At 61.7% G+C, this 22,156-nt stretch overlaps 1 protein-coding gene across 1 annotated transcript in view; it reads left to right on the top strand.

Moving 5' to 3' along the window:
- The first annotated feature begins 730 nt into the window (after window positions 1–730).
- The window catches only part of KIF1A (kinesin family member 1A), a 41,205-nt gene continuing 19,779 nt past the window's right edge, over window positions 731–22,156 (top strand). The window contains exons 1-20 of the mRNA XM_062006185.1: window positions 731–752; window positions 5,084–5,235; window positions 10,911–10,987; window positions 11,079–11,258; window positions 12,271–12,336; window positions 12,496–12,674; window positions 13,036–13,147; window positions 13,509–13,586; window positions 13,890–13,955; window positions 14,201–14,218; window positions 14,594–14,669; window positions 14,758–14,836; window positions 15,090–15,232; window positions 15,617–15,643; window positions 16,872–17,080; window positions 17,573–17,652; window positions 17,966–18,041; window positions 20,902–20,981; window positions 21,156–21,262; window positions 22,024–22,107. Coding sequence (XP_061862169.1) covers window positions 5,130–5,235; window positions 10,911–10,987; window positions 11,079–11,258; window positions 12,271–12,336; window positions 12,496–12,674; window positions 13,036–13,147; window positions 13,509–13,586; window positions 13,890–13,955; window positions 14,201–14,218; window positions 14,594–14,669; window positions 14,758–14,836; window positions 15,090–15,232; window positions 15,617–15,643; window positions 16,872–17,080; window positions 17,573–17,652; window positions 17,966–18,041; window positions 20,902–20,981; window positions 21,156–21,262; window positions 22,024–22,107 — 1,843 coding nt within the window. The 5' untranslated portion in view covers window positions 731–752; window positions 5,084–5,129. The remainder of the gene's footprint in view (window positions 753–5,083; window positions 5,236–10,910; window positions 10,988–11,078; window positions 11,259–12,270; window positions 12,337–12,495; window positions 12,675–13,035; window positions 13,148–13,508; window positions 13,587–13,889; window positions 13,956–14,200; window positions 14,219–14,593; window positions 14,670–14,757; window positions 14,837–15,089; window positions 15,233–15,616; window positions 15,644–16,871; window positions 17,081–17,572; window positions 17,653–17,965; window positions 18,042–20,901; window positions 20,982–21,155; window positions 21,263–22,023; window positions 22,108–22,156) is intronic.

Here is a 22,156-nt window from a genome sequence, read left to right as displayed (position 1 = left end):
GCCGAAGGGAGGGGTGGATACCCTGGCTGGGGCTCTTGCCCAGGTGGTTGCCAAGTCGAGACCCTTGCTTGCTCCCCAAGGATGAGCTGCTGCTGCTGACCTTGTCCTCAGGGCAGCTGCCGTGTCACCATGGGCCAGTGCCAGTGGCTTCTGGCTGAAGGAGGGGGTGGTCCCTGGGCAGAGGGGCTGGTGCAGAGCCCCACACTGGCTTCTAGAATTGCCCTGCACCTGCCCTATTGTCTTCCTTCTCTGCCTCCTTCTCCTCCTCACCCATGGGGCAGTGTCCCCTCCCACAGACCCCCGTGTGCTGGCATCTCCTGCCTGCTGCAGTCCCACACCTCAGCTGCGGTGCTTAGGGAGGACAAAAAACCAGCTGAGCATCTCTCCTACTGCCCTGCAGCCATCCTGCCACGCCAGTGCTCAGAGCAGCCCCTTGGCAGGTGGTCTTGGTGACGTGGAGCTGGGGTGTGGGCAGCAGACCCCTCGGGGGGAGGGGTCCAGCCAGGAGTGCGGTGGGTTCCACCGTCCCTGTGTGCTGCCACTGACCTCCATTTTGTCTGGGAGGTGGCAGCTGGCGTGGGCACGGATGCTGCCACCACCCCTTATGTTCCTGCTGCAGCCCCAAAACCTTGGGGGCTGTTGGGACCTGTATTGCCCCCTCCCCCTGGCTGCCAGCCCCCTCTGTGCCCAGCCGTGCTGGTCACTCGCTGCCGTTCCCATGCAGACAGCAGGATGGGGGAGCCGGAGGCAAGGTGAGGTGTCTCGCCTTTGATGCAGGGGTGGGGAACTGCTGGTGGGGATCAAAACCTCTCATCCACAGCCTTAAATGTACTGCTTGCAAATGCAATCTGCACTGAAGTTCTTGGGGAGCCCTGGAGACACATCCCCCACAGGGCTGGGTGGGGGTTGGAGAGGCAGAGGGCAGGGTGCCCATGATGGCACCTGGGAAGCAGGGGGACGGATTTCAACTGTGAATGGAGGGGCACTTGCCCTGGGCTGTCCTCCCAGCTTCTTCCCTGCCCGTGGGTGCTGCTCTGGCGAAAATGCACCGTCACGGCCTGGTGCCCTGCGCAAGGAGCGGCCGCCGGGCTGGGCAGGCGGGTGCCAATGGTGCCACGTCATCGCGGCCAGCGGCCCCCAGGGTCCCCCACTGTCTCCATTGTCCCCAGAGGGAGGGCAGGGTCCTGTGGTCCCAGATGGAGCTGGGGGGCCCCAGCGAGGGGTGCAAGGGAGGGCTCGGTAGAACAAAGCCTGCTGGTGGCTGTGAGCGCCGTGGCTCAGGAGGCGCAGCCACACAAGGCGTCCACCCTCGCCAGCGAGGTGACACAGGGATATCGGCAGACAAAAGGAGAGACTGGCCTGGGATTTCCCTCGGTGCAGGCAGCTGTTTGCCTGCCAGAGCTGCCTGCAGCCCCTGCCCTGTGCTGCGAGTCCTCTGGGCAGGATGGGAGGGTGCGCTGCGGTTGGCAGCTGGGAACAACGCTCCTTGTCCCTCTGGTCACCTCCTGGCAGCGGTGGGGGGCTGGCGGTCAGCATCCCTCTGATTTAGGAGAGCTCTTGTTAGCTAATCTCTGCCCAATTAATCTTAGCTGATCCAGTTAATCATCACTCTCCAGGCCTTTCCCTCCTGGCTGGGGGCTGGCAGGCATGCTGGTATAGGTGGGCAGGGCAAGAAGGAGGCGATGCCCTGCAGAGCCAGGGCACGGGGCCCCAGACACTGTGGCCCCGGGGCTCTGCTGTCCCCCTCTGCCATCTCCCGTGTGTGTGCTGGCCCTGGGAGGAGGTGGGGAGGCAGCGGGGCTCACAGTGCTGGCCTGCTCCCAGCAAAGGCCCGTGGCGGCTTATCGAATTTCTCTCGATGGAGGATTAAACAGGCTGCGGCTGCCTGTGCCCAGGCAGAGCGAGCTGGCAGGGCTGGAGCTGCACCCTGCCTGCTGCAGCCTGTCCCCTCTGCCCTGCCTTGCCTGCTGCAGCCTGTCCCCTCTGCCCTGCCCTGCCTGTACCCTGCCCACTGCAGCCTGTCCCCTCTGCTATGAGATGGTGAGTGCCTGTGGCAGTGGCTGGCAGTGCTGGTTACGTGGGCTGCAGGCTGAATTCCTCTCTCTATCTGAGCTGGGAAAACATGTGGGCAGGGAGTCTGGGGGCTGTTGGTGCTGCCCAAGGGGGCATGGCACAGGCTGGAGTCCTTGTGCCCGTGTGGCACAGGTGGGACGGGAGAGATGCAGAGGAGCTGGAGGGAAGCAGTGTGTTACCCACAGAAGAGGCTGAGGTAAAGAGATGGAGAATGGCCCTGAGCTTGTGGCTCTGCCGCAGGGAACGCTGCTGGGCTGGGCAAGCCGGGTGGCTGGCTTGGAACAGGCTGGGTTGGGCCGTCGGGATGGCAGGGAGAGAGGAGACAAGGAGCAGACCTCTTGTGGGCAAGGAAGGTGGGGTGGGGGCTGCTGGTGTGGGGCTGAGCGGCCCTTCCTGGCACAGTGGCTGCTGACAGAGGGCACAGGGCAAGGCGAGGCACCCGGGAAAGTGGGACAAAGGAGAAACTGGAGCTTCCTCATGGAGGGATGGTGCTGGAGGGAGCTGTGATGAGAAAGGGGCAGGGGCTGAGGATGCCCGTGGTGGGCAGCACCAGCCCAAGGGCTGGGGGATCACTGATGGCTGTGCCATTCTGGGGCTGGCCGCTCTTGCTGAGGACTGTGCTGCAAGGTGAGAACCTGGGGACATGAGCTGTCTCTTCATAGCCCTGGGATCTGGAGAGACTCTCAGGCAGGGGCAAGAGAGCTGTCCTGGCTGTGGAAGGAGGACAGGGAAGTGTTTGGCATGGGCAGTTATGGGGTTTATCCCAGCAACAGGTCTGTCATCCCTGAGCATTGGCGGTGCCACAGTGTGGAGCAGATCGAGCTGGTGGCTTACAAGGATCCAGCCCTCCCAGCCAGGAGTATATCCCATTGTTTCGTGGGAAAACTGGCTTTTTGGTTCCCCTTGGGCAAGGAGTCCTGTTTAACTTTTCGTTTCTCCTGCTGAGGAAGCATCAGAGTGGGGAAGACAAAGGCCCACTGGTACACCTCAGCCCACTTGTCAGCGCAGGGTCTCAACCGTGGTGGTAAACACCTGCTTCAAATACTCCAGGCTGAAGAAAGGACAAGCATTTGGTCTCAGGCTCTGGAGCTGGCAGCTTTAAGGGTGCAATTGCTGGTTGAGTTCAGTGGTAGCTCTGGAGCTGCCCTAGCAGGGCAGTGAGAGGAGGGTTTTGGAGCTCTTAAAGGGAGATTTGTCCTTGTCCTGCTGTTGGGGATGCAGGCACACTTTGACAACCACCAGAGCATTTCTGAAGGGCAGTGCTGAGCTTGTAATACTTTCTGGCTGCATTTTTTTCCCCTGTGCTGTGAATATACCTGTCTTTGTGTGCTGCACATGCTGGCTTTCTTCCCACTCCCTTTTGAAATGAAACTGCCTTGGCTTGCTCCTGCTGCCCTTCCTCCCAGAATGAGCATCCCATTGGCTCAGAAGGCTCCAGGAGCATCCCACTGGCCAAGACCAGGCTCAGAAGGCTCCAGGAGCATCCCACTGGCCGTGACCAGGCTCAGAAGGCTCCAGGAGCATCCCACTGGCCAAGACCAGGGTCAGAAGGCTCCAGGAGCATCCCACTGGCCAAGACCAGGCTCAGAAGGCTCCAGGAGCATCCCACTGGCCAAGACCAGGCCCAGAAGGCTCCAGGAGCACCCAGCTAGTCAAGACCAGGCTCAGAAGGCTCCAGGAGCACCCAGCTAGTCAAGACCAAGCCCAGAAGGCTCCAGGAGCATCCCGCTGGCCAAGACCAGGCTCAGAAGGCTCCAGGAGCATCCCACTGGCCAAGACCAGGCTCAGAAGGCTCCAGGAGCATCCCACTGGCCATGACCAGGCTCAGAAGGCTCCAGGAGCATCCCACTGGCCAAGACCAGGCCCAGAAGGCTCCAGGAGCATCCCACTGGCCAAGACCAGGCTCAGAAGGCTGCAGGAGCACCCAGCTAGTCAAGACCAAGCCCAGAAGGCTCCAGGAGCATCCCACTGGCCAAGACCAGGCTCAGAAGGCTCCAGGAGCATCCCGCTGGCCAAGACCAGGCTCAGAAGGCTCCAGGAGCATCCCGCTGGCCAAGACCAGGCCCGGAAGGCTCCAGGGCATTTGCAGACGCCCTTGCAGGAGTCCTGAGGGCAGACAGGGATGCTGGGGAGGCCAGTGCCTGCCCATGCTGCATGGTGCTGAGCTCTTCTTCCAGCTGCAGGCTCATCAGGGGCAGGAATGGGCTTTGTCAGGCCTGATCCTGAAAAACCTGGTGGTTAAGGGAAGGACCCCGGCATCCTTATCTGGCCAACAGTAGTGAGACTTAACTGGGGCTCAGGGAAGGCAGAACCATCTGGAGAGAGACCAGACACCAAAGCTGGGATGAGCAGCTGCTCTGGGAGGTGGTAGAGAGCGGTTTGTTTCGTCTTGTGAGGCTTGTGATGAATCATTTATCAGCCAAAGGAGTGGAAAAATGACCGTGAGCTGGGAGCTCCACCCCAGCACGATGTGGTGGCCGTGGCCGGCTGGCCCGCGCCGCTCCTGCTGACGGCTGCCAGTGGGATGAGGGGCAAGCGCCAGCGGTTGTGTTTGGCAGCCGCCTCCCTTCCCCGTGTCCTCCTCCCTGCTATGCTGGGGTGGAGGCAGGAGGCTCAGGTGATGGGCAGAGTGTTGTGGGCTTGCTTTGCAGGTGAAGGGCTTTGGCACCCTGGGATGGAAAACCCGCTCCTCAGGGGTCGCACTGATGCTGAAGCGTGCTGCTGTGGGTGCCCACGGAGCCATGCTGGGTGGGGGCTCTGGGGGCTGCCCTGGGGTGACCACATCCAGTGATATCCCCTGAGATGGAGCAGGGGGACCTGATGTGAGATATGAGGAGGAGCAGGGACAGGCAGAACTTGGGGCTGAGGGATGAAACAAAATGTCGTCTTTCAGGCAGAGACGTCCCAGGAGGTTTTGTCACACAGGCTTTCTGTTCCTTTCCCTGGCAGAGGCGTGAGGTAGGCGTTGGGGTGCGAGCTTTCCTAACCCCCATTTCTTCCCTCCTCACAGGACAGCTGCTGCTCCTCTCTAGCTCGCCCCTGGCCCGGCCGGCGCGATGGCGGGAGCGTCTGTGAAGGTGGCGGTGCGCGTCCGGCCCTTCAACTCCCGGGAGATGAGCCGGGAGTCCAAATGCATCATCCAGATGTCGGGAAGCACCACCAGTGAGTGCCAGCGGTGGGGCAGAGGGGCAGGGGGTGCTCTGGGTGCTGCTGCTGGGGGCAGCGGGCGGGGTCTGGCCTGGCATCTCCGCTGTGGGTGCCTGTAGCACCCGATGTCATTTGGAGGAGGGGTTCTGGTGGGAAACATCAGCTCTCCCGCTGTGAAACTCGGTCCTGCTGTTGAAATGGCAGCAGCAGGATCCATGTGGCACCAAGCCCTTGGATGTCAGCGATAGCGAGCAGGGCAGCGTGCCCTGAGAGGCAGCGGGTGCGTGGCGAGGGGCTGAGGCTGCCCGTCCGGCATTTGCCTCTCTTTAGATACCAATGTCTGTTGAAAGGTGGCCGAGTCCCTCCTCTTTGGCTCTCTGGAAGCCTCCAGATGGGACGGTGTCTAAAATAGCTCCCAGCCTCTGCCCGGGGCTTCCTGCGTCACCGGCGGCGGTGGGTGAACCACCGCGGCAGCCGCCCCCGCCGCGTGCCGCCGCGCTGCCATGGCAACCCCGGCGGGCAGGGAGGGAGAGGAGTGGGCACCCCGGGCGCAGGGCGGCTCCGGGACCCCGCCGGGACCCCTGCTTGCCCCGGGGCCTGGGCAGCAGCAGTGGGAGAGGTCGTGGGGCAGCATCTGCCAGCGTGCAGCGTCCCTGGGGGCTGCCCCTGCCTGGCCGTGCAGGGTGCTGAGGCTGCCTGGGGTGCGGAGCTGCCCCCTCAAGGGGGGAAGCCTTTGGGCCCAGGGGAGCCGTGCATGCGCCCTGGCCTGGCTGTGTGTGGGGAAGATGTCCCTCCTGTCTCTGGGTGGGGGGGACCTGCCACACACCAGGCCGGGTCAGGAGCATCAGACACTCTCCTCCACGGCAGGACCGTCTGCCTGGACCCCAGCCCTGCTGTCAGCAGCCCCCCAGCCATGCCCTGGGGCTGTGCCCCAGACAGCCCTTTGCTGACAGCGAGGTTTTTCTTCATGAATGGACAAATTGTCAGCTAATCCCCCCGGGGCCAGGGCTGGGGGCTGGGGCAGGAATGGAGGACTCTGGTGCCGCTGGCTGGTGGGGGGACAGGAGGTGCTGGTAGCACAGGCTGCCCCTCCCTGCAGAGCAGAACTGTCACAGCCCCCCCAGCTCCTTACAGAGAAGCCAAAGATAAATGTGGATGGGGGTATGAGAGCAAGTGTTGTCTTTCCCAGGATTATTTGCAGAGATCTCTGCATGTACTGGGCATCAGAGGTTGTCCTTCTGCTCAATTCGTTGAGCTCTGTGGGGGGCAGCAGGGCCTGGGGCCCAGGGTGGGGAAGGGTCAGCCCTTCTCTAAAGTCCTAGATGTGCTGCACCAGCCTCCCACTTGCCAACACTGTGGCTTTGTTCTGTGGGGACACCCCCAGCACCGATCCCCCCCAGCACCGATCCCCCCCAGCATCGATCCCCCCAGCACCGATCCCCCCCAGCACCGATCCCCCCCAGCATCGATCCCCCCAGCACCGATCCCCCCCAGCACCGATCCCCCCCAGCATCGATCCCCCCAGCACTGATCCCCCTCCAGCACCGATCCCCCCCAGCACCAATCCCCCCAGCACCGATCCCCCCCAGCACCGATCCCCCCAGCACCGATCCCCCCCAGCATCGATCCCCCCAGCACCGATCCCCCCCAGCACCGATCCCCCCCAGCATCGATCCCCCAAGCACTGATCCCCCCCCAGCACCGATCCCCAGCACCGATCCCCCCCCAGCACCGATCCCCCCCAGCATCGATCCCCCCAGCACCGATCCCCCCCCAGCACCGATCCCCCCAGCACCGATCCCCCCCAGCACCGATCCCCCCCAGCACCGATCCCCTCCAGCACCGATCCCCCCCAGCATCGATCCCCCCAGCACCGATCCCCCCCCAGCACCGATCCCCCCCCAGCACCGATCCCCCCAGCACCGATCCCCCCCCAGCACCGATCCCCCCCAGCACCGATCCCCCCCAGCATCGATCCCCCCAGCACCGATCCCCCCCCAGCACCGATCCCCCCCCAGCACCGATCCCCCCAGCACCGATCCCCCCAGCCCTTCTCCTGGCAGCTCCTGCCAGCACGGTGAGGAAGGGCCCCTGTCACCCTGCAAGGCCATTAGTATTCTCCACCCAGAGCCCTGCCTCTGTGGGCTTTAAAATACAGCCATTCTTCTCTGTGCTGTGGGTCTGGGGTTTAATCCTGCTCTGTGGTTGCCCACTCACTACCCTCTGCCAGGCTGCCCGAAGGGCACAGGCGAGGGTCACCTCCAGACGCTTTCCTCCTCCCTCTCTTGCCTGTACGTGCCTTTCCCTCCTCTCCACCACCCCATCTTTTCAATCCCTTTTGGCCAGGGCACAAATCTTTCACAGCAGCTTTGCAAAACCCCGGGATGCCTGGTCACAGGAGGGGAAAAAACCCACCAGTGGCATCCAGCCACTCAGGGGCAATAAATGAGACTGAAAGGGGCACAGGGAGAGTGTTTCAGCTGGGGACAGGAGATCTGTTGCTCTCGCTGCTGCTCCCTGCTCCCCCGTGTCCTGCTCTCCCTCCTGCCAGCCCAGCTGGGCAGCCACAGCTGGAGCCACCCCGTGCCATCCCTGGCTGCTTCTCTGCCTGTGCCCAGCGTGGGCTGGCACTGGGATGCAGAACAGCTGCTCGATGTGGCCCCATCCTGCCTGCTCCTGCTTTTGCCTCTGTTGGACTCCTTTCTTGGGAGCTGATGCTCCCACTCACTCTGGCAAGATTCACATCTACAGTGCAGAGATAGACCCAAGCCAGGTGCTGGGGGCCCAGGAGGCGTGGCAGAGCTGCCGGGTGAACCCCAGGAGCTATCAGAGGGGCTCCAGCTGACCTCTGGCATGGCCTCTGCACACACTTCTCTTTGCAAAGGTCTCTCAGCTGCCCTCAGCAGTCCCAGCAGGCAGCAGCAGGGGTGGGCAGTCCCCGTGGCAGCCCATGCTGCCTGGGAAGGCTTAGTGTGGCGTTGGTCTGGATCTCAGCGGGGACCTCCCAGACCCTGTGTGCAGCTGCAGGATGGGCAGTTGCTAGGGAGATGTCGCTTGCCAGACGTTTCTCCTGAGGCAGCAGCTCTGGCTTTGGTAATGAGTCTGCCTGGGATGCAGGAGCTTCTGGAGCACCTGAGTCACGCTCCTGAGAGTGGGCAGGCAGGGAGCCAGCACCCAGCTCCTCTCTGCTGGTGGAGCTGGGCTCCTGCCCTCAGCGAGGGGCATCCCAGGGGCACTGTGCTGCATGTTGGTGCTCGGGGCTGGATCCTGCCCCTGCCTCTGGCCAGACCTGTCAGATCCCTCTCCCGTGAGAGAATCCATGGCAGCAGTGGGAGCAGTTTGCAGCAGAAAGCGCCTGTATCTGTGAGACCGTGCACCAGGGCAGCCGGCTCCGTGGGCAGCGGCAGTGCGTGGGGCTCAGCTTCAATCCTGAGTGGGTGTGAGCCCTGGGTGAGGCCAGGCCAGGGCTGCAATGGAGGCAGCTCCTTCAGCCCTGGGGCAGCTCCTTCAGCCGTGGTGCTGTGGGGCTCCTGGTGCTCAGTGCAGCTCCTTCAGCCGTGGTGCTGTGGGACTGCTGGTGCTCAGTGCAGCTCCTTCAGCCGTGGTGCTGTGGGACTGCTGGTGCCCAGTGCAGCTCCCTCACCCCTGGTGCTGTGGGACTCCTGGTGCCCAGTGCAGCTCCCTCACCCCTGGTGCTGTGGGACTCCTGGTGCCCAGTGCAGCTCCTTCAGCCCTGGTGCTGTGGGACTGCTGGTGCCCAGTGCAGCTCCCTCAGCCCTCGTGCTGTGGGACTCCTGGTGCCCAGTGCAGCTCCTTCAGCCGTGGTGCTGTGGGACTGCTGGTGCTCAGTGCAGCTCCCTCTGCCCTGGTGCTGTGGGACTCCTGGTGCCCAGTGCAGCTCCCTCACCCCTGGTGCTGTGGGACTCCTGGTGCCCAGTGCAGCTCCTTCAGCCCTGGTGCTGTGGGACTGCTGGTGCCCAGTGCAGCTCCCTCAGCCCTGGTGCTGTGGGACTCCTGGTGCCCAGTGCAGCTCCCTCACCCCTGGTGCTGTGAGGCTCCTGGTGCCCAGTGCAGCTCCCTCAGCCCTGGTGCTGTGGGACTGCTGGTGCCCAGTGCAGCTCCCTCAGCCCTGGTGCTGTGGGGCTGCTGGTGCCCAGTGCAGCTCCCTCAGCCCTGGTGCTGTGAGGCTCCTGGTGCCCAGTGCAGCTCCTTCAGCCCTGGTGCTGTGGGACTGCTGGTGCCCAGTGCAGCTCCCTCAGCCCTGGTGCTGTGAGGCTCCTGGTGCCCAGTGCAGCTCCCTCAGCCCTGGTGCTGTGGGGCTCCTGGTGCCCAGTGCAGCTCCTTCAGCCGTGGTGCTGTGGGACTGCTGGTGCCCAGTGCAGCTCCTTCAGCCGTGGTGCTGTGGGACTGCTGGTGCCCAGTGCAGCTCCTTCAGCCGTGGTGCTGTGGGACTGCTGGTGCCCAGTGCAGCTCCCTCAGCCCTGGTGCTGTGGGACTTCTGGTGCCCAGTGCAGCTCCTTCAGCCGTGGTGCTGTGGGGCTCCTGGTGCCCAGTGCAGCTCCTTCAGCCCTGGTGCTGTGAGGGTTCTGGTGCTCAGTGCAGCTCCCTCTGCCCTGGTGCTGTGAGGCTCCTGGTGCCCAGTGCAGCTTCCTCAGGCCCAGTGCTGTGGGGCTGCTGGTCCTTGGGGCAGCTCCTTCAGCCCTGGTGCTGTGGGGCTGCTGGTGCCCAGTGCAGCTCCTTCAGCCCTGGTGCTGTGGGGCTGCTGGTCCTTGGGGCAGCTCCTTCAGCCCTGGTGCTGTGGGGCTCCTGGTGCCCAGTGCAGCTCCCTCAGCCCCAGTGCTGTGGGGCTGCTGGTGCCCAGTGCAGCTTCCTCAGCCCTGGTGCTGTGGGGCTGCTGGTGCCCAGTGCAGCTCCCTCAGCCCCAGTGCTGTGGGGCTGCTGGTCCCTGGGGCAGCTGTGGGCACAGGATGGAGCCATGCTGCCCTGCAAGGTCACTGCAAGGTGGCCCAGCACGGCTGGGGCTGCGTTTCGTGACGGCCCCGCTGCTTTGGGTCTCTTCTGACGCATCTGTTGTTTCAGAAAAAGCCCATCATAAACGCTGTATGAGGGGAAAAAAAGCAGTGAGCGAGGAAGAGCAGTGATGCAGTCTCCAATTTCCATGGCAACGTCCTTTTCTCCGGGAGCTGGGGAAAAAGCAGGCTCTTGTTTCCGCTGGCGGTGTCACACGAGGCATTAATCACCCTGCTGGGGCTGGGTACCCGAAGGGAAGCGCAGGGAAGGAGAAGAGGGATGAGAGGGCTGTGGCTGCTCCCACCTCACAGCACCAGCACTTTGTGGCTTTGGGCATGACCCCCCAGCTGTGGGGTGAAGGAAGGCTGTGAGCCTCCCGTGCTGGTGCTGGCAGTTGCAGGAAGGAGCCCAGGGGAAGGAGCCCTTTTCCCCCACACCATGCCCAGCAGGATGTTTGGGCAAGGCACTGCCCTGCTCCCTGGGCTGGTGCAGGCTCTGCTGGCTGTGGCACCCAGCTGCTCTACTGGGGCTGTTGGGGTCTGGAGGCTCTGCAGAGCTGGAGGGTCTCAGTTGTGCTGTCCAGGATGGTTTTGGACTGAACCCCGTCCCCATTCTCCCTTCATGAGTGGGATGTGGCTGGTGGGGGATACCACCTCACGTTCTCATCTGTTTGTCCTCAGCTATCCTGAACCCGAAGCAGCCCAAAGAGACACCAAAAAGCTTCAGCTTTGACTATTCCTACTGGTCCCACACCACGGTAAGCGGTGAGAGGCCTGAGCCCACCTGGGGCTGGGAAGAGGCACAAGACCTCCTTGCCAAATTTCAACTTGTCCCTCTCCTTCCTGCAGCCTGCAGACATCAACTATGCATCTCAGAAGCAAGTGTACCGTGACATTGGTGAGGAGATGCTGCAGCATGCCTTTGAAGGCTACAACGTCTGCATCTTTGCCTACGGGCAGACAGGGGCTGGAAAATCCTACACCATGATGGGCAAGCAGGAGAAGGACCAGCAAGGCATCATCCCACAGGTGCCACCTGGCAAAACGCTGCTGTTCCCCTGGTCCCCTGAGGACACACAAAGGAAAAGTGGAGTGGGGAGGGGAAAGGGGAGCAGGGTGGGAGCAGGGAGTCAGCACGTGAGGGAACGAGGAGGGTCACACCAGAGTCTTCCGAGACCAGGTGAATTATGGTCTGCCCACAAGGCCAGTGTTTATGAGCAGCAGTAGCCCAAGCAGGTTGGCCAGCAGGTCGAGGGAGATTCTCCTGTCCCTCTGCTCTGCCCTGATGAGGCCTCATCTGGAGTCCTCTGTCCCATTCTGGGCTCCCCAGCTCAAGAGAGACAGAGAACTGCTGGAGAGAGGCCAGTGCAGGGCCACCAAGATGCTGAGGGGATGGAACACGTGTGTGAGGAGGAAAGGCTGCAGCCCTGGGACTGTTCAGCCTGGAGAACAGAAGGCTGAGGGGGCACCTCATCAACACTTATAAGTACCTAAAGGGTGGGTGTCAGGAGGATGAGGCGTCATTTTCTTCTGTAGTGTCCAGCGACAGGACTGGGGGCAGCAGGCACAGGCTGGAACACAAACAGTTCCTCTGGCCTGGGAGGAAAAACTCCTTTGGTGCTGAGGTGAGGGAGCCCTGGCCCAGGCTGCCCAGGGAGGGTGTGGAGGCTCCTTCTCAGGAGGTTCCCAAACCCACTTGGACACGTTCCTGTGCCCCCTGAGCCAGGGGAAGCTCCTTGAGCAGGGGCTGGGGCTGGAGGAGCTCTGCAGGGCCCTTCCAACCCCCACCATTGTGGGATTCTCTGAAGCACCAAGCTGCCTGTGGCTGTGCTGGCTGAGAGCACCACGTGCTGGCCCAGCGGTGTGGGGATGCTGAGCTCCCCCTGTCGGCAGGGGGTTCTGCCAGCTCCCCAGCAGCCATCCCAGCACTCAGGGGCTCTGGTTTTTTGGAGTGAGAATGCAGAAATCCCTGTGTGCCGGGCATCCTGGGTGGGAGCATCCTTCTGGCAGAGGCTGAGCAGCTTGGCTCTTCTCTCCACAGCTGTGTGAGGATCTCTTCTCCCGCATCAACGACACGACCAACGACAACATGTCCTACTCCGTGGAGGTAGGTGCTCGCAGGTGCTGTTGGAAGCCACGCCGGTGTACAGACTCCTTCTGGGGGATTCCATCCCGAGGCGTGGGGTGGGTGGGCAGGGCCTGATCCTGACTTATGTGCTGAGCATCCATGCCCTGCCAGCCACTAGCCCTGTGCTCTCTGCTCCAGGTGAGCTACATGGAGATCTACTGCGAGCGCGTGAGGGACCTGCTGAACCCCAAGAACAAGGGGAACCTGCGGGTGAGGGAGCATCCCCTTATGGGCCCATATGTCGAGGACCTTTCCAAGCTGGCTGTGACCTCTTACAATGACATCCAGGACCTCATGGACTCTGGGAACAAAGCCCGGTGAGTTGGGGGAGCAGGGCTTGGCCATGATTTGGAGAGCTTGCAGGCGTCTCCAGAAGGTCCTGCTTAACTTCCTTGCTTTGCTGGTCTGGCTGCTCTGGAGGTAGCAGTTCCTTCCTGTCTGAGTGTTGGGTACCCCTACTTGCTTTCACCTCCTTCCTGCCCTCAAAACACCCTGGAGCCAGCAGGAGAAAGCCTGGACTTTCTGCAAGTCTCCTTCCAGAGCCCTCTCCTGTCCTCCAGACTTGCCTTTGCCCATCATATACCATCACCCTGTCCTGAAATGAGCTGTGGCCCCACCTCCAGCTGCTCCAGGGTCCCTTGCAGAGTGTCACAGCTCCCTGTCCTCCTCTCCCTGCAGCACCGTGGCTGCCACCAACATGAACGAGACCAGCAGCCGCTCCCACGCCGTGTTCAACATCATCTTCACGCAGAAGCGGCACGACGCCGAGACAGACATCACCACCGAGAAGGTGAGAGCACAGCCCGGCAGCCGCTGGGGAGCCCGCACACACACACCCAGGAAGGGGGCTGTGTGGGAGGGTGCAGCCTGATGGAGGGCTGAAACAGCACGGCAGTAGGTCCCAGTCACATGCTGGGCCCACAGTCCCTCCAGAGACTGGTTGCTGGATGGGACGTCTGGCGGCTGGTGCCCTCCAGCCCTGCCTGCAAGGGTGTCAGCCCTGCTCCTGGCCAAAGCCTGGCAAGAGTGACCCCACAGAGCCTGCCTCTGCCTTCAGTCACCTTGTGAGAAGTCTTTGCTCTCTGCTGGGCTGTGTGCTGAGGCCTGGTTTGCTGTGCCTGCGGGGCTGACAGCCTCCCCTCTGCCTGCAGGTCAGCAAAATCAGCTTGGTGGACCTGGCAGGGAGCGAGCGAGCCGACTCCACAGGCGCCAAGGGCACGAGGCTGAAGGTGAGCTCTGGCTGAGTCTCCTGCCAACAGGGACAGTGTGTCCCACCCCCTCGTCCCCAGCTGTGACATCTCCTTCCCTTACCCGGTTCCTTGCCCAGCCTTGACAGGGTTTTGTTTGAAAGCCACCTAGTGCCAGTCCCACTGCAGTCCACGAGTCCCAGCTGAGAGCTGCTGGTTACCCAGTTAGACCAGCTGCTCTCTGCCCACCCCAGGCTGGGGCTTCCACATCCTCCTGGTGCGTTGGGCTTTAGCACCACACTGAAATGGGGCCTGAGCATCTGGGCTTTTCCTCTCTTTCCCCAGGAAGGAGCGAACATCAACAAGTCCTTGACCACGCTGGGGAAAGTCATCTCTGCCCTGGCTGAGATGGTAAGTGGCTGGGGCAATGGGCTCTGCTCAGCTGGGATGTGCTTGGCTTCAATGGATGGAGCATCACAGCTCTGAGGGACAGGCAGATACATCCCAAGCCATCCCCAGGGTTGGGGCAGGCTGGGCTGGTGAGGCTGCTGTCTCCCTGAGGACCTGTGCCTGTTGCTCTCTGCTTGGGGGATGGAGAGCTGTAGTCGGTACCAAGGGGGCAAGCAGCTCACTCAGTTTCTCTTCTTGCTTTGCAGGATTCAGGGCCAAACAAGGTAGGTGCCTTGGCTGGGGAAGAGGGGGTTGGTTTTTAGCACAGGTGGGTGGGAGTCACAGGTGGGTCACAGTTGTTTGGGGTGAGAATCTGCCCAGGCCCCAGCCACGCTTCTCCTGAGGACTGGCAGAGCCCTCAGCATCCTCCTCACCTTCCTCAGCCTGTGGCTCTTGGTACCTAGCATTAAACACTCTCCCTGGCCCAGGCAAGGCATTTTAATGGCAGGACCTCTGGAGTGTTGCAGAGCTGCCTGAGGTTGTGGTTGCCAGTGCTGAGACCTCCTCCTCTGAGTCCCTGTGGCTGAGCACCGGCTGTCAGCTTCCCTTTGAAGAGAGCAAGCAGCCTGACAGCCATTCCTTCTGCTCTCCATCCCCAGAACAAAAAGAAGAAGAAGACAGATTTCATCCCCTACCGGGACTCGGTGCTGACCTGGCTGCTGCGGGAGAACCTGGGTGAGGACATGGGTGGGAGGTTCAGGCTGGCAGGGACAGCTGCCTGGGGACCAGCATCGCCCTGACGTGGGTGCATCTCTCTGGACAGGGGGCAACTCCAGGACAGCCATGGTTGCTGCTCTCAGTCCTGCTGACATCAACTATGACGAGACCCTCAGCACCCTCAGGTAGGAAGAAACACCCCTGTCCCCCCGCAGCAGGCGAGGGCAGGGGGGTGCCTGAAAGCCAGGCACTGCTGCGTGCTCTCCGCACCTCCGTGGCATCCCTGGCTGGGGGGTGCTTTGAGGAGACCCTGGATTGTCCTGATGCTGGGATCTGCCAAAGGATTCCTTGCTGGAGGGGGCTCGGTGTCCCTGCCACTCCGCCAGCAGGGGCTTTGCCTCCCACCGTGCCCCTGCTCAGGGCTGTGCCCTCCCGCAGGTACGCTGACCGCGCCAAGCAGATCCGCTGCAATGCCGTCATCAACGAGGACCCCAACAACAAGCTCATCCGGGAGCTGAAGGATGAGGTGGCTCGCCTGCGCGACCTCCTCTACGCCCAGGGCCTGGGGGACATCATTGACAGTAGGTACCCCCGGGGCAGTGGCTCCGGGCAGAGGTGGGCTGGCGTCCCCGCAGCTGCCCTGTGTCCCGCTCTGCCGGGCGTGCAGCAGCAGCAGGCTGCTGGGGCACGGTCAGGGTGCCTCTGGCAAGCCCCTGCACATGTGTTTGCAGCCCCCAGCCCACTCTCTTCAGCTCGAGAAGCTGCTTCACACCCAGCAGACCTCCCTTTCTCCCCCTTTTCCCTCCCCTCTTCAGCATCCCAAGGCTGGCAGAGGTGCCAGGAAGATGCTGTGCCCTCCCGTGGCCTCTTCTCTCTGTGCTGTCAGATATCCTACTGAGATGAACCCACTCTTGTTCTGTTCTCTCTGTCTTACCCTCGCTCCCTGCCCTCTCTCTCTCTCTTAGCCCATCCTGCTGCAGGAGGATCCAAATGTGTGTATTCCCCATCACTGGTACTCTGTTGCTTCGTGGCTTTTTGGGAGGCATAGGCTGCACCCAGGGGCATCTGGGGGAAGGGCTTTGGTAGCCAGACCGGCTGATGGAGAGGCACTTGCCCGCAGGCTGGCTGTCCCCAGGGAGCTGGCAAAGCGGGTGTTGGCAGAGCCACGGTTAGCGCCTGGGCTCGGGATTACACTCAGAGGGACGAGTGTCCTGCCCTGCTGTGCCAAGGGCCCCACGGGGCTCCTTCCTCTGCTGCCACGCTGTGTCCTGTCGCTGCTGCTGCTGCTTCTGCTGGCGCTGGGGCTTGTTTGGACTGGAGCCCAGCACGGTGCCTGGGCAGGCTGGCGTGGTACCCTCCTGATGGAGGGGTGTGTGCTGGCAGCCAGGAGGGTTTTGCCTGTGGATAAGCACTATGGCCCCATCTTGCCCCGGGATCAGGCTGTGGCGAGCTCACTGAGGAGACTGGGACCCGGCCTGCCTCCTCCTGCCTCAGCTGGGGAGTGGATGGAGATGAGTGACCAACACCGCCCCCTGTGCCCTGCCTGCCTCTGGCAAAGTGTGCCAAGCCCCTGGGGCTTCTCAGGGCTGGAGGAGTATCTCTGATGCCTGAGTCCCTTTCCCCTGGGATCTGGTGGCAGCTGATGCTCGAGGTGCTGGCAGGGCACGCCCGTGGCAGGCATAGTGCTACCCTGCCCTCACTTGGCTCTATCCCCCCAGCTCCTTTGCAGGGTGGAGGTCCACCACCTCCCCTCCCCTTCCCTTCTCATTCTCTGACCCCAGATCCAGCTAATCTGGATTCCTGGGCAGGGAAAGCCCCCCGGGCTGTGCTGGTGGGGAAGAGCGACAGGGGCAGCAGCATGCTCTTGGAGAGAGTGCTTGATCCCAGACCTGATGACTGTGGGATCTGGTGCTGCAAAAAAAGCATCCCTGGAAGCCCGGGAAGGTTCCAGGGCTGTTCCCACAGCTACTTCCCAAAGCAGCCCCGTGCTCCTGGGGGGCTGCCCAGGCTGGGGGAGAGCTGTGCCTGCCCTTGCCCTGCTGCTGCCTGCTCTGCTCTGCTCTTGGCTGTGCCTTTTCCTTGCAATTCCTGGCTTTCTTCTCGACGCATCTAGCCACTCTCTGTGTTTTTTTTCCCAACAGCTTCTCTTGTCTCTATCTTTCTCTCTCTCTTCCTGTCTGTGTGTCTTTCCCCGGCCCACCCCTCCTTCCCCACCCGTAGATGTGTCCGACTTTGAGAACAATAATGATGGTAGAGGGGCAGAGCTGAGTCAGCGCCATGACAATCTCTCCACAGTGACCAACGCCATCGCGGGGATCAGCCCCTCTTCCTCGCTGTCGGCCCTGTCCAGCCGCGCCGCCTCCGTCGCCAGCCTCCACGAGCGCATCATGTTCGCTCCGGGCAGCGAAGAGGCGATCGAGAGGCTCAAGGTGAGGTTGGTGCCTGCGAGGAGGGAGGGCTCAGTTCAGGGCTCAGTGCACTGGGGCTTGTGGAGGGGGCTTGGTGCTCTCTGCAAAGCCTTGAATGGGCGATGCTGATGGGCAGTGATGCTCTGACACGCTCTTGCAGCCCCGGAGCTGCCCGGTGCTCTGGGCTGCCAGACGGAACAGGGTTTGCATGTGGTGCTGTCATCCTCCCCGTGGGGTGACTGCTGTCTTTGCCCTGTGGGATGGGTGCTCCCAGCTCAGCATGGCACAGGAGCAGGCTGGCAGCAAGAGGGTGGACAGGCTGGTCCTTGTACCTCACTCCTTGTGGGCAGGGATGATGTAAAGACATAGGTGTAATGCTGCCGGGTCTCATTCAAAGCAGTCAGATGCTGGGACCGGTGTCATGCTGCAGGATGCTGGGCAGAGCCTGGCAGAGGGGACAGGTTTGCAGCCCAAAGGATGAACTTAACCCCCTGCTCATTCCACGCTCACCAGGAAACAGAGAAGATCATCGCAGAGCTGAACGAGACGTGGGAGGAGAAGCTGCGTAGGACCGAGGCAATCCGGATGGAGAGGTGCGTGGGGTGGGGTTGGGATGGGATGAAGCTTTCCCCAGGCATCTTTCCTCCCCAGCACTTTGCCTACAGCAGTTCAGCTCCTCAGGGCAGCCAGGCAATTTGACTGTTCAGCTGTACCCTGACTGCCCCTGAGCACCCCGGTGCCCACCGTGTCAGCCTGCACAGACATGGCCAGCTCTGAGGCAAGCCCTATGGCTGTGGTCCATGGGGCAGGCTCACGGGGTCAGGTCCCATCCTGGGCTTGTCTAGTGCCAGCTCCAGGGGCTCAATGGGGCTTTGACAGACTTTTTTTTCCCCCTTGCTCCTTCAGGGAAGCGTTGCTGGCTGAAATGGGGGTGGCCATGAGGGAAGACGGTGGTACTTTGGGTGTTTTCTCTCCCAAAAAGGTAGGATCATCTTAATCTCATCCTCCTGGCAAATGAGGGCTGGTTTGTACCACCTCAGTTCCCTTCCAAGCTGCTCTGTCCAGCCTCACTAGCTTTTACTTGACTCTAAAACCTATGGGGGAAATCTGGGTGTTGACCCCACTGGGTGTGAACGTCAATGGAGACACACGGCCAGACATCCAGTCCCCACTGCCTGACTGCTGTCCCACACAGGTGGGGCTTTGCTGGCAACCACTGTGTTGGACTTGAGCATATACAAAAATGCTTTGGGGTACTGAAATTGCTGCCCTTGAGAACAGAAAGCACCCAGAAACGTGCCTGAGAAACATGGGCATGTAAATGTTCCGCACCCCGTGTTGCGTGTGGCATCCTGGAAAGTGTTTTCTGAGCAATCCCTGGCTGTGCCTCAGGGAATTTCTGTGCCAGGGAGTGCTGCTGGGCACAAGCCACAGCACGTGGCTGCCCCTCACTCAGCTCAGCCGTGCAGCAGCACCTGGTTCCCAGCCCCAGTGCCTCAGCAGCCTCAGAGCAGTGAGGTCTGGGCATGAGGGGCAGGGCCCTGGCACGCTCACTGAGCCCTCACACTGCACCGAGGGATGCCCTGAGCCCTGCCTTGGCACACTCAGCCCTCCCACTGCACTGAGGGATGCCCTGAGCCCTGCCCTGGCACGCTCACTGAGCGCTCACACTGCACCGAGGGATGCCCTGAGCCCTGCCCTGGCACCTCACTGAGCCCTCACACTGCACTGAGGGATGCCCTGAGCCCTGCCTTGGCACACTCAGCCCTCCCACTGCACTGAGGGATGCCCTGAGCCCTGCCCTGGCACGCTCACTGAGCCCTCACACTGCACTGAGGGATGCCCTGAGCCCTGCCCTGGCACCTCACTGAGCCCTGCTGCTGCACCGAGGGACGCCCTGAGCCCTGCCCTGGCACCTCACTGAGCCCTCACACTGCACTGAGGGATGCCCTGAGCCCTGCCTTGGCACACTCAGCCCTCCCACTGCACTGAGGGATGTCCTGAGCCCTGCCCTGGCACCTCACTGAGCCCTCACACTGTACTGAGGGATGTCCTGAGCCCTGCCTTGGCACTTCACTGAGCCCTCCCACTGCACCGAGGGATGCCCTGAGCCCTGCCCTGGCAAACTCAGCCCTCCCACTGCACTGAGGGATGCCCTGAGCCCTGCCCTGGCACGCTCACTGAGCCCTCCCACTGCACTGAGGGATGCCCTAAGCCCTGCCTTGGCACACTCAGCCCTCCCGCTGCACCAAGGGATGCCCTGAGCCCTGCCCTGGCACACTCACTGAGCCCTCCCACTGCACTGAGGGATGCCCTAAGCCCTGCCCTGGCACCTCACTGAGCCCTCCCACTGCACCAAGGGATGCCCTGTGCCCTGCCCTGGCAGCTGATGTCAGTTGCTTTGGCCAGAGGTCTTAGCAGATGTGTGTGAGCTGGGTGAGGTGGTGCTCCTCGGTGATGAAGGCTCTGGGACCTTCCCCATGCTGCTGTGGTGTGGTTCTTAGGGCACGTTTCTCCCCATCACCTTTGTTTGTCGTTCTTGTCTCAGCTGCTGCCCTTTAGGACCCCAGACCTTTGTGTAGAAGGCGTGGGGGTTTATTCTCCGAAGCAGGTTGGTCTTGGAGGTGGGGCATGTGCTGTGGTGCTCTTGGTGCTTCCTTGCTCTTCAGCTATCTGGCAGGTGGAATCTCCTCTGACTTCTCCAGTGGCTGGTGAGGAAAGTGAGCATCAATAGTGTGCAGAACCCCGTTTTGTTAAGGGCAAAGCGGGACGGGACTTGGTTGTCCTGCTGTATGCCGCTGCTGGGTGGTTGCACCTTCGAGGGGCTCAGGAGAAGGCAGAGCATCTGCTTTCTACAAGTCAGCCATGCCAATCTCGAGAAAAACTGCAAGCTGAAGGAATCTCACACCCAGGGGCTGTGTGTCTGCCCAGAGGGGCCTGAAGGTTAAAGGTTGGGGCCAACATCTTCCTCCCAGCCACCATGGAGAAGAGCCTGCGTTTCCCCTGCCCTCCACCTCTCCTGCACTATTTGGAGTGAGTCTCTTCTATCAGCCAGGGCTCATGGCACTGTCATGAGGAATCTTCTTTGTGCCAGGTGTCAGGGACCTGCAGAAATGTTTCTTACAGTCTCCATTTTTCATTCTGGGAAACTCAGAACTTCACCTACTGATACTCCCAGGACTATGCCTGTTGCCTAAAGGTGCAATCAGAGCAGCTTGTGATAGGAGAAGACAAGCTGGCTGCAGCCAGAGAGGTCTCTGGCCAGGGGAGAACCGTCCCTCTCATCAAAACCAAAGTGATTTGTGACCCAGGGGAAGAAAGTGATGGGAGGGAACAGGAAACCAGAGAGTGAAGTTCAGCCTGGAGATGTGGCTTCAGGTTTCCACTACTTTTGCTCGAACCTCTGGTCTGGGATCTGCTGCTCTTTTAAGTGCTTTGTCTGTCCTTATACCATCAGAGGAGACAAAACAGGCACTTTTAGTTCCTCTCATCCTAAAGCAGCCACTGTGTGGGATGTGGCTCTGCCCCAGCTATGCCCTGCACCAGAACTGGCAAGCAGGGTCTCACCCCAGGAGACAATAAGCCATATCAGGGCCTGTTTGCTACGTGAGTTTTCAAAGGCAGATGGGCAAGGGCAGCCCCAAGCTCGTGTGGAGGCCAGTCCTCCTCATCCAGGTGCTCGAGTCTCTGCAGTCCCCCTGAAAAGCACCTGCCTGGACACACTGTCCTGGAGCAGGGAGCCCATCCATGTGCAGGGGACACCTTGAGGTGCTGATGAGGTCACACCTTCCTCAGGATGTAGTCAGGGCACACCAGGGTGACTCCTTTCTTGTCCCTCCCAGACACCTCACTTGGTCAACCTGAATGAGGACCCGCTCATGTCCGAGTGCCTTCTCTACTACATCAAGGACGGGATAACGAGGTGAGGGCCAGGTCCTGTGGAGCAGTGGGTGCCTGACATGCCGGGTGGGCAGCGGGTGGCAGCTCTCCCCAGCCTGGGCACTGCTCCCGGGGCGTCCCCAGAGCGCCATAGCCACTGCCTGGCCCAGGGAAAGGATGCTTTGAGGAAGGATGAAGCTGGGTTTCCTCCTGTCAGGGTTGGCCGGGAAGATGCAGAGAAGAGGCAGGACATCGTTCTCAGCGGACACTTCATTAAGGAAGAGCACTGCCTTTTCCGCAGCGACACCAAAACCGGCGGCGAAGGTATTCTCTGCCTGGAGGGACCCCACCTCCCCAGGGACCCTGCTCCCCAGGGACCCCACTCCCCAGGGACCCTGCTCCCCAGGGACCCCACTCCCCAGAGACCCCCTCCCCAGGGACCCCGCTCCCCAGAGACCCCACTCCCCAGGGACCCCGCTCCCCAGGGTCCCCGCTCCCCAGGGACCCTGCTCCCCAGAGACCCCAGTCCCCAAGGCACCCCCAGTCCCTCTGCGTGTCCCCAACACCTGCCCCCAGCCAGGGCTCCTGCCCACCTCAGACTAGTGGGTCTGTCCTGCGTGGCTGTGGCCTCTCTGTGCTTCCAGAGTGAGCTACAGCCCTCACCTAGCTGAGGGGGAAGCTCGTGCAAGGTATGTGGAAGCTGCTGTGTCGAGGCAAGCCAGGGAAATCAGGGCGGGAGGGAAGAGCTGCCTGCAGATGATTCCCTCACCCAAGACACGGAGCAGAGCCCACCCTGCAAAGCAGCAGGAGCCTGAGGGTGAAAGGGCTTTTGAGGAAACTGCAAAGTCTGTTCTCCTGTCACATGCAGTCTCCATCCACTTTCTGTCCTTGGGACTGCTGTGACTGACACAAGGTTGGCCAAGCCCCATTGGCCCCCCAGGGTCTCCCCACTCTGTGCCTGGGGTCCAACTGGAGCAGTTCTGCCTTTCTGGGGGTGCAGGAGCAGTGGGGTGGGAAATGCAGGGTTTATCCCTCTGCTTCCACCTTACCATCACTCCCTCTCCCACCTGCCTCGGTCTCTGCAGTAATAGTGACCCTGGAGCCCTGCGAAGGTGCTGACACCTACGTGAATGGCAAAAAGGTGACAGAACCCAGTGTCCTGCGCTCAGGTGGGTCCCCGGAGCCAGCCCTGCTCTGACCTGCTGCCCTCCATCCCAG

The sequence above is a fragment of the Colius striatus genome, chromosome 12, assembly GCF_028858725.1.
Source record: "Colius striatus isolate bColStr4 chromosome 12, bColStr4.1.hap1, whole genome shotgun sequence".
NCBI classification, from domain to species: Eukaryota; Metazoa; Chordata; class Aves; order Coliiformes; family Coliidae; genus Colius; species Colius striatus.
The sequence above is the reverse complement of the archived record's forward strand: the minus strand, read 5'-3'. Positions and strand labels throughout refer to the sequence as shown.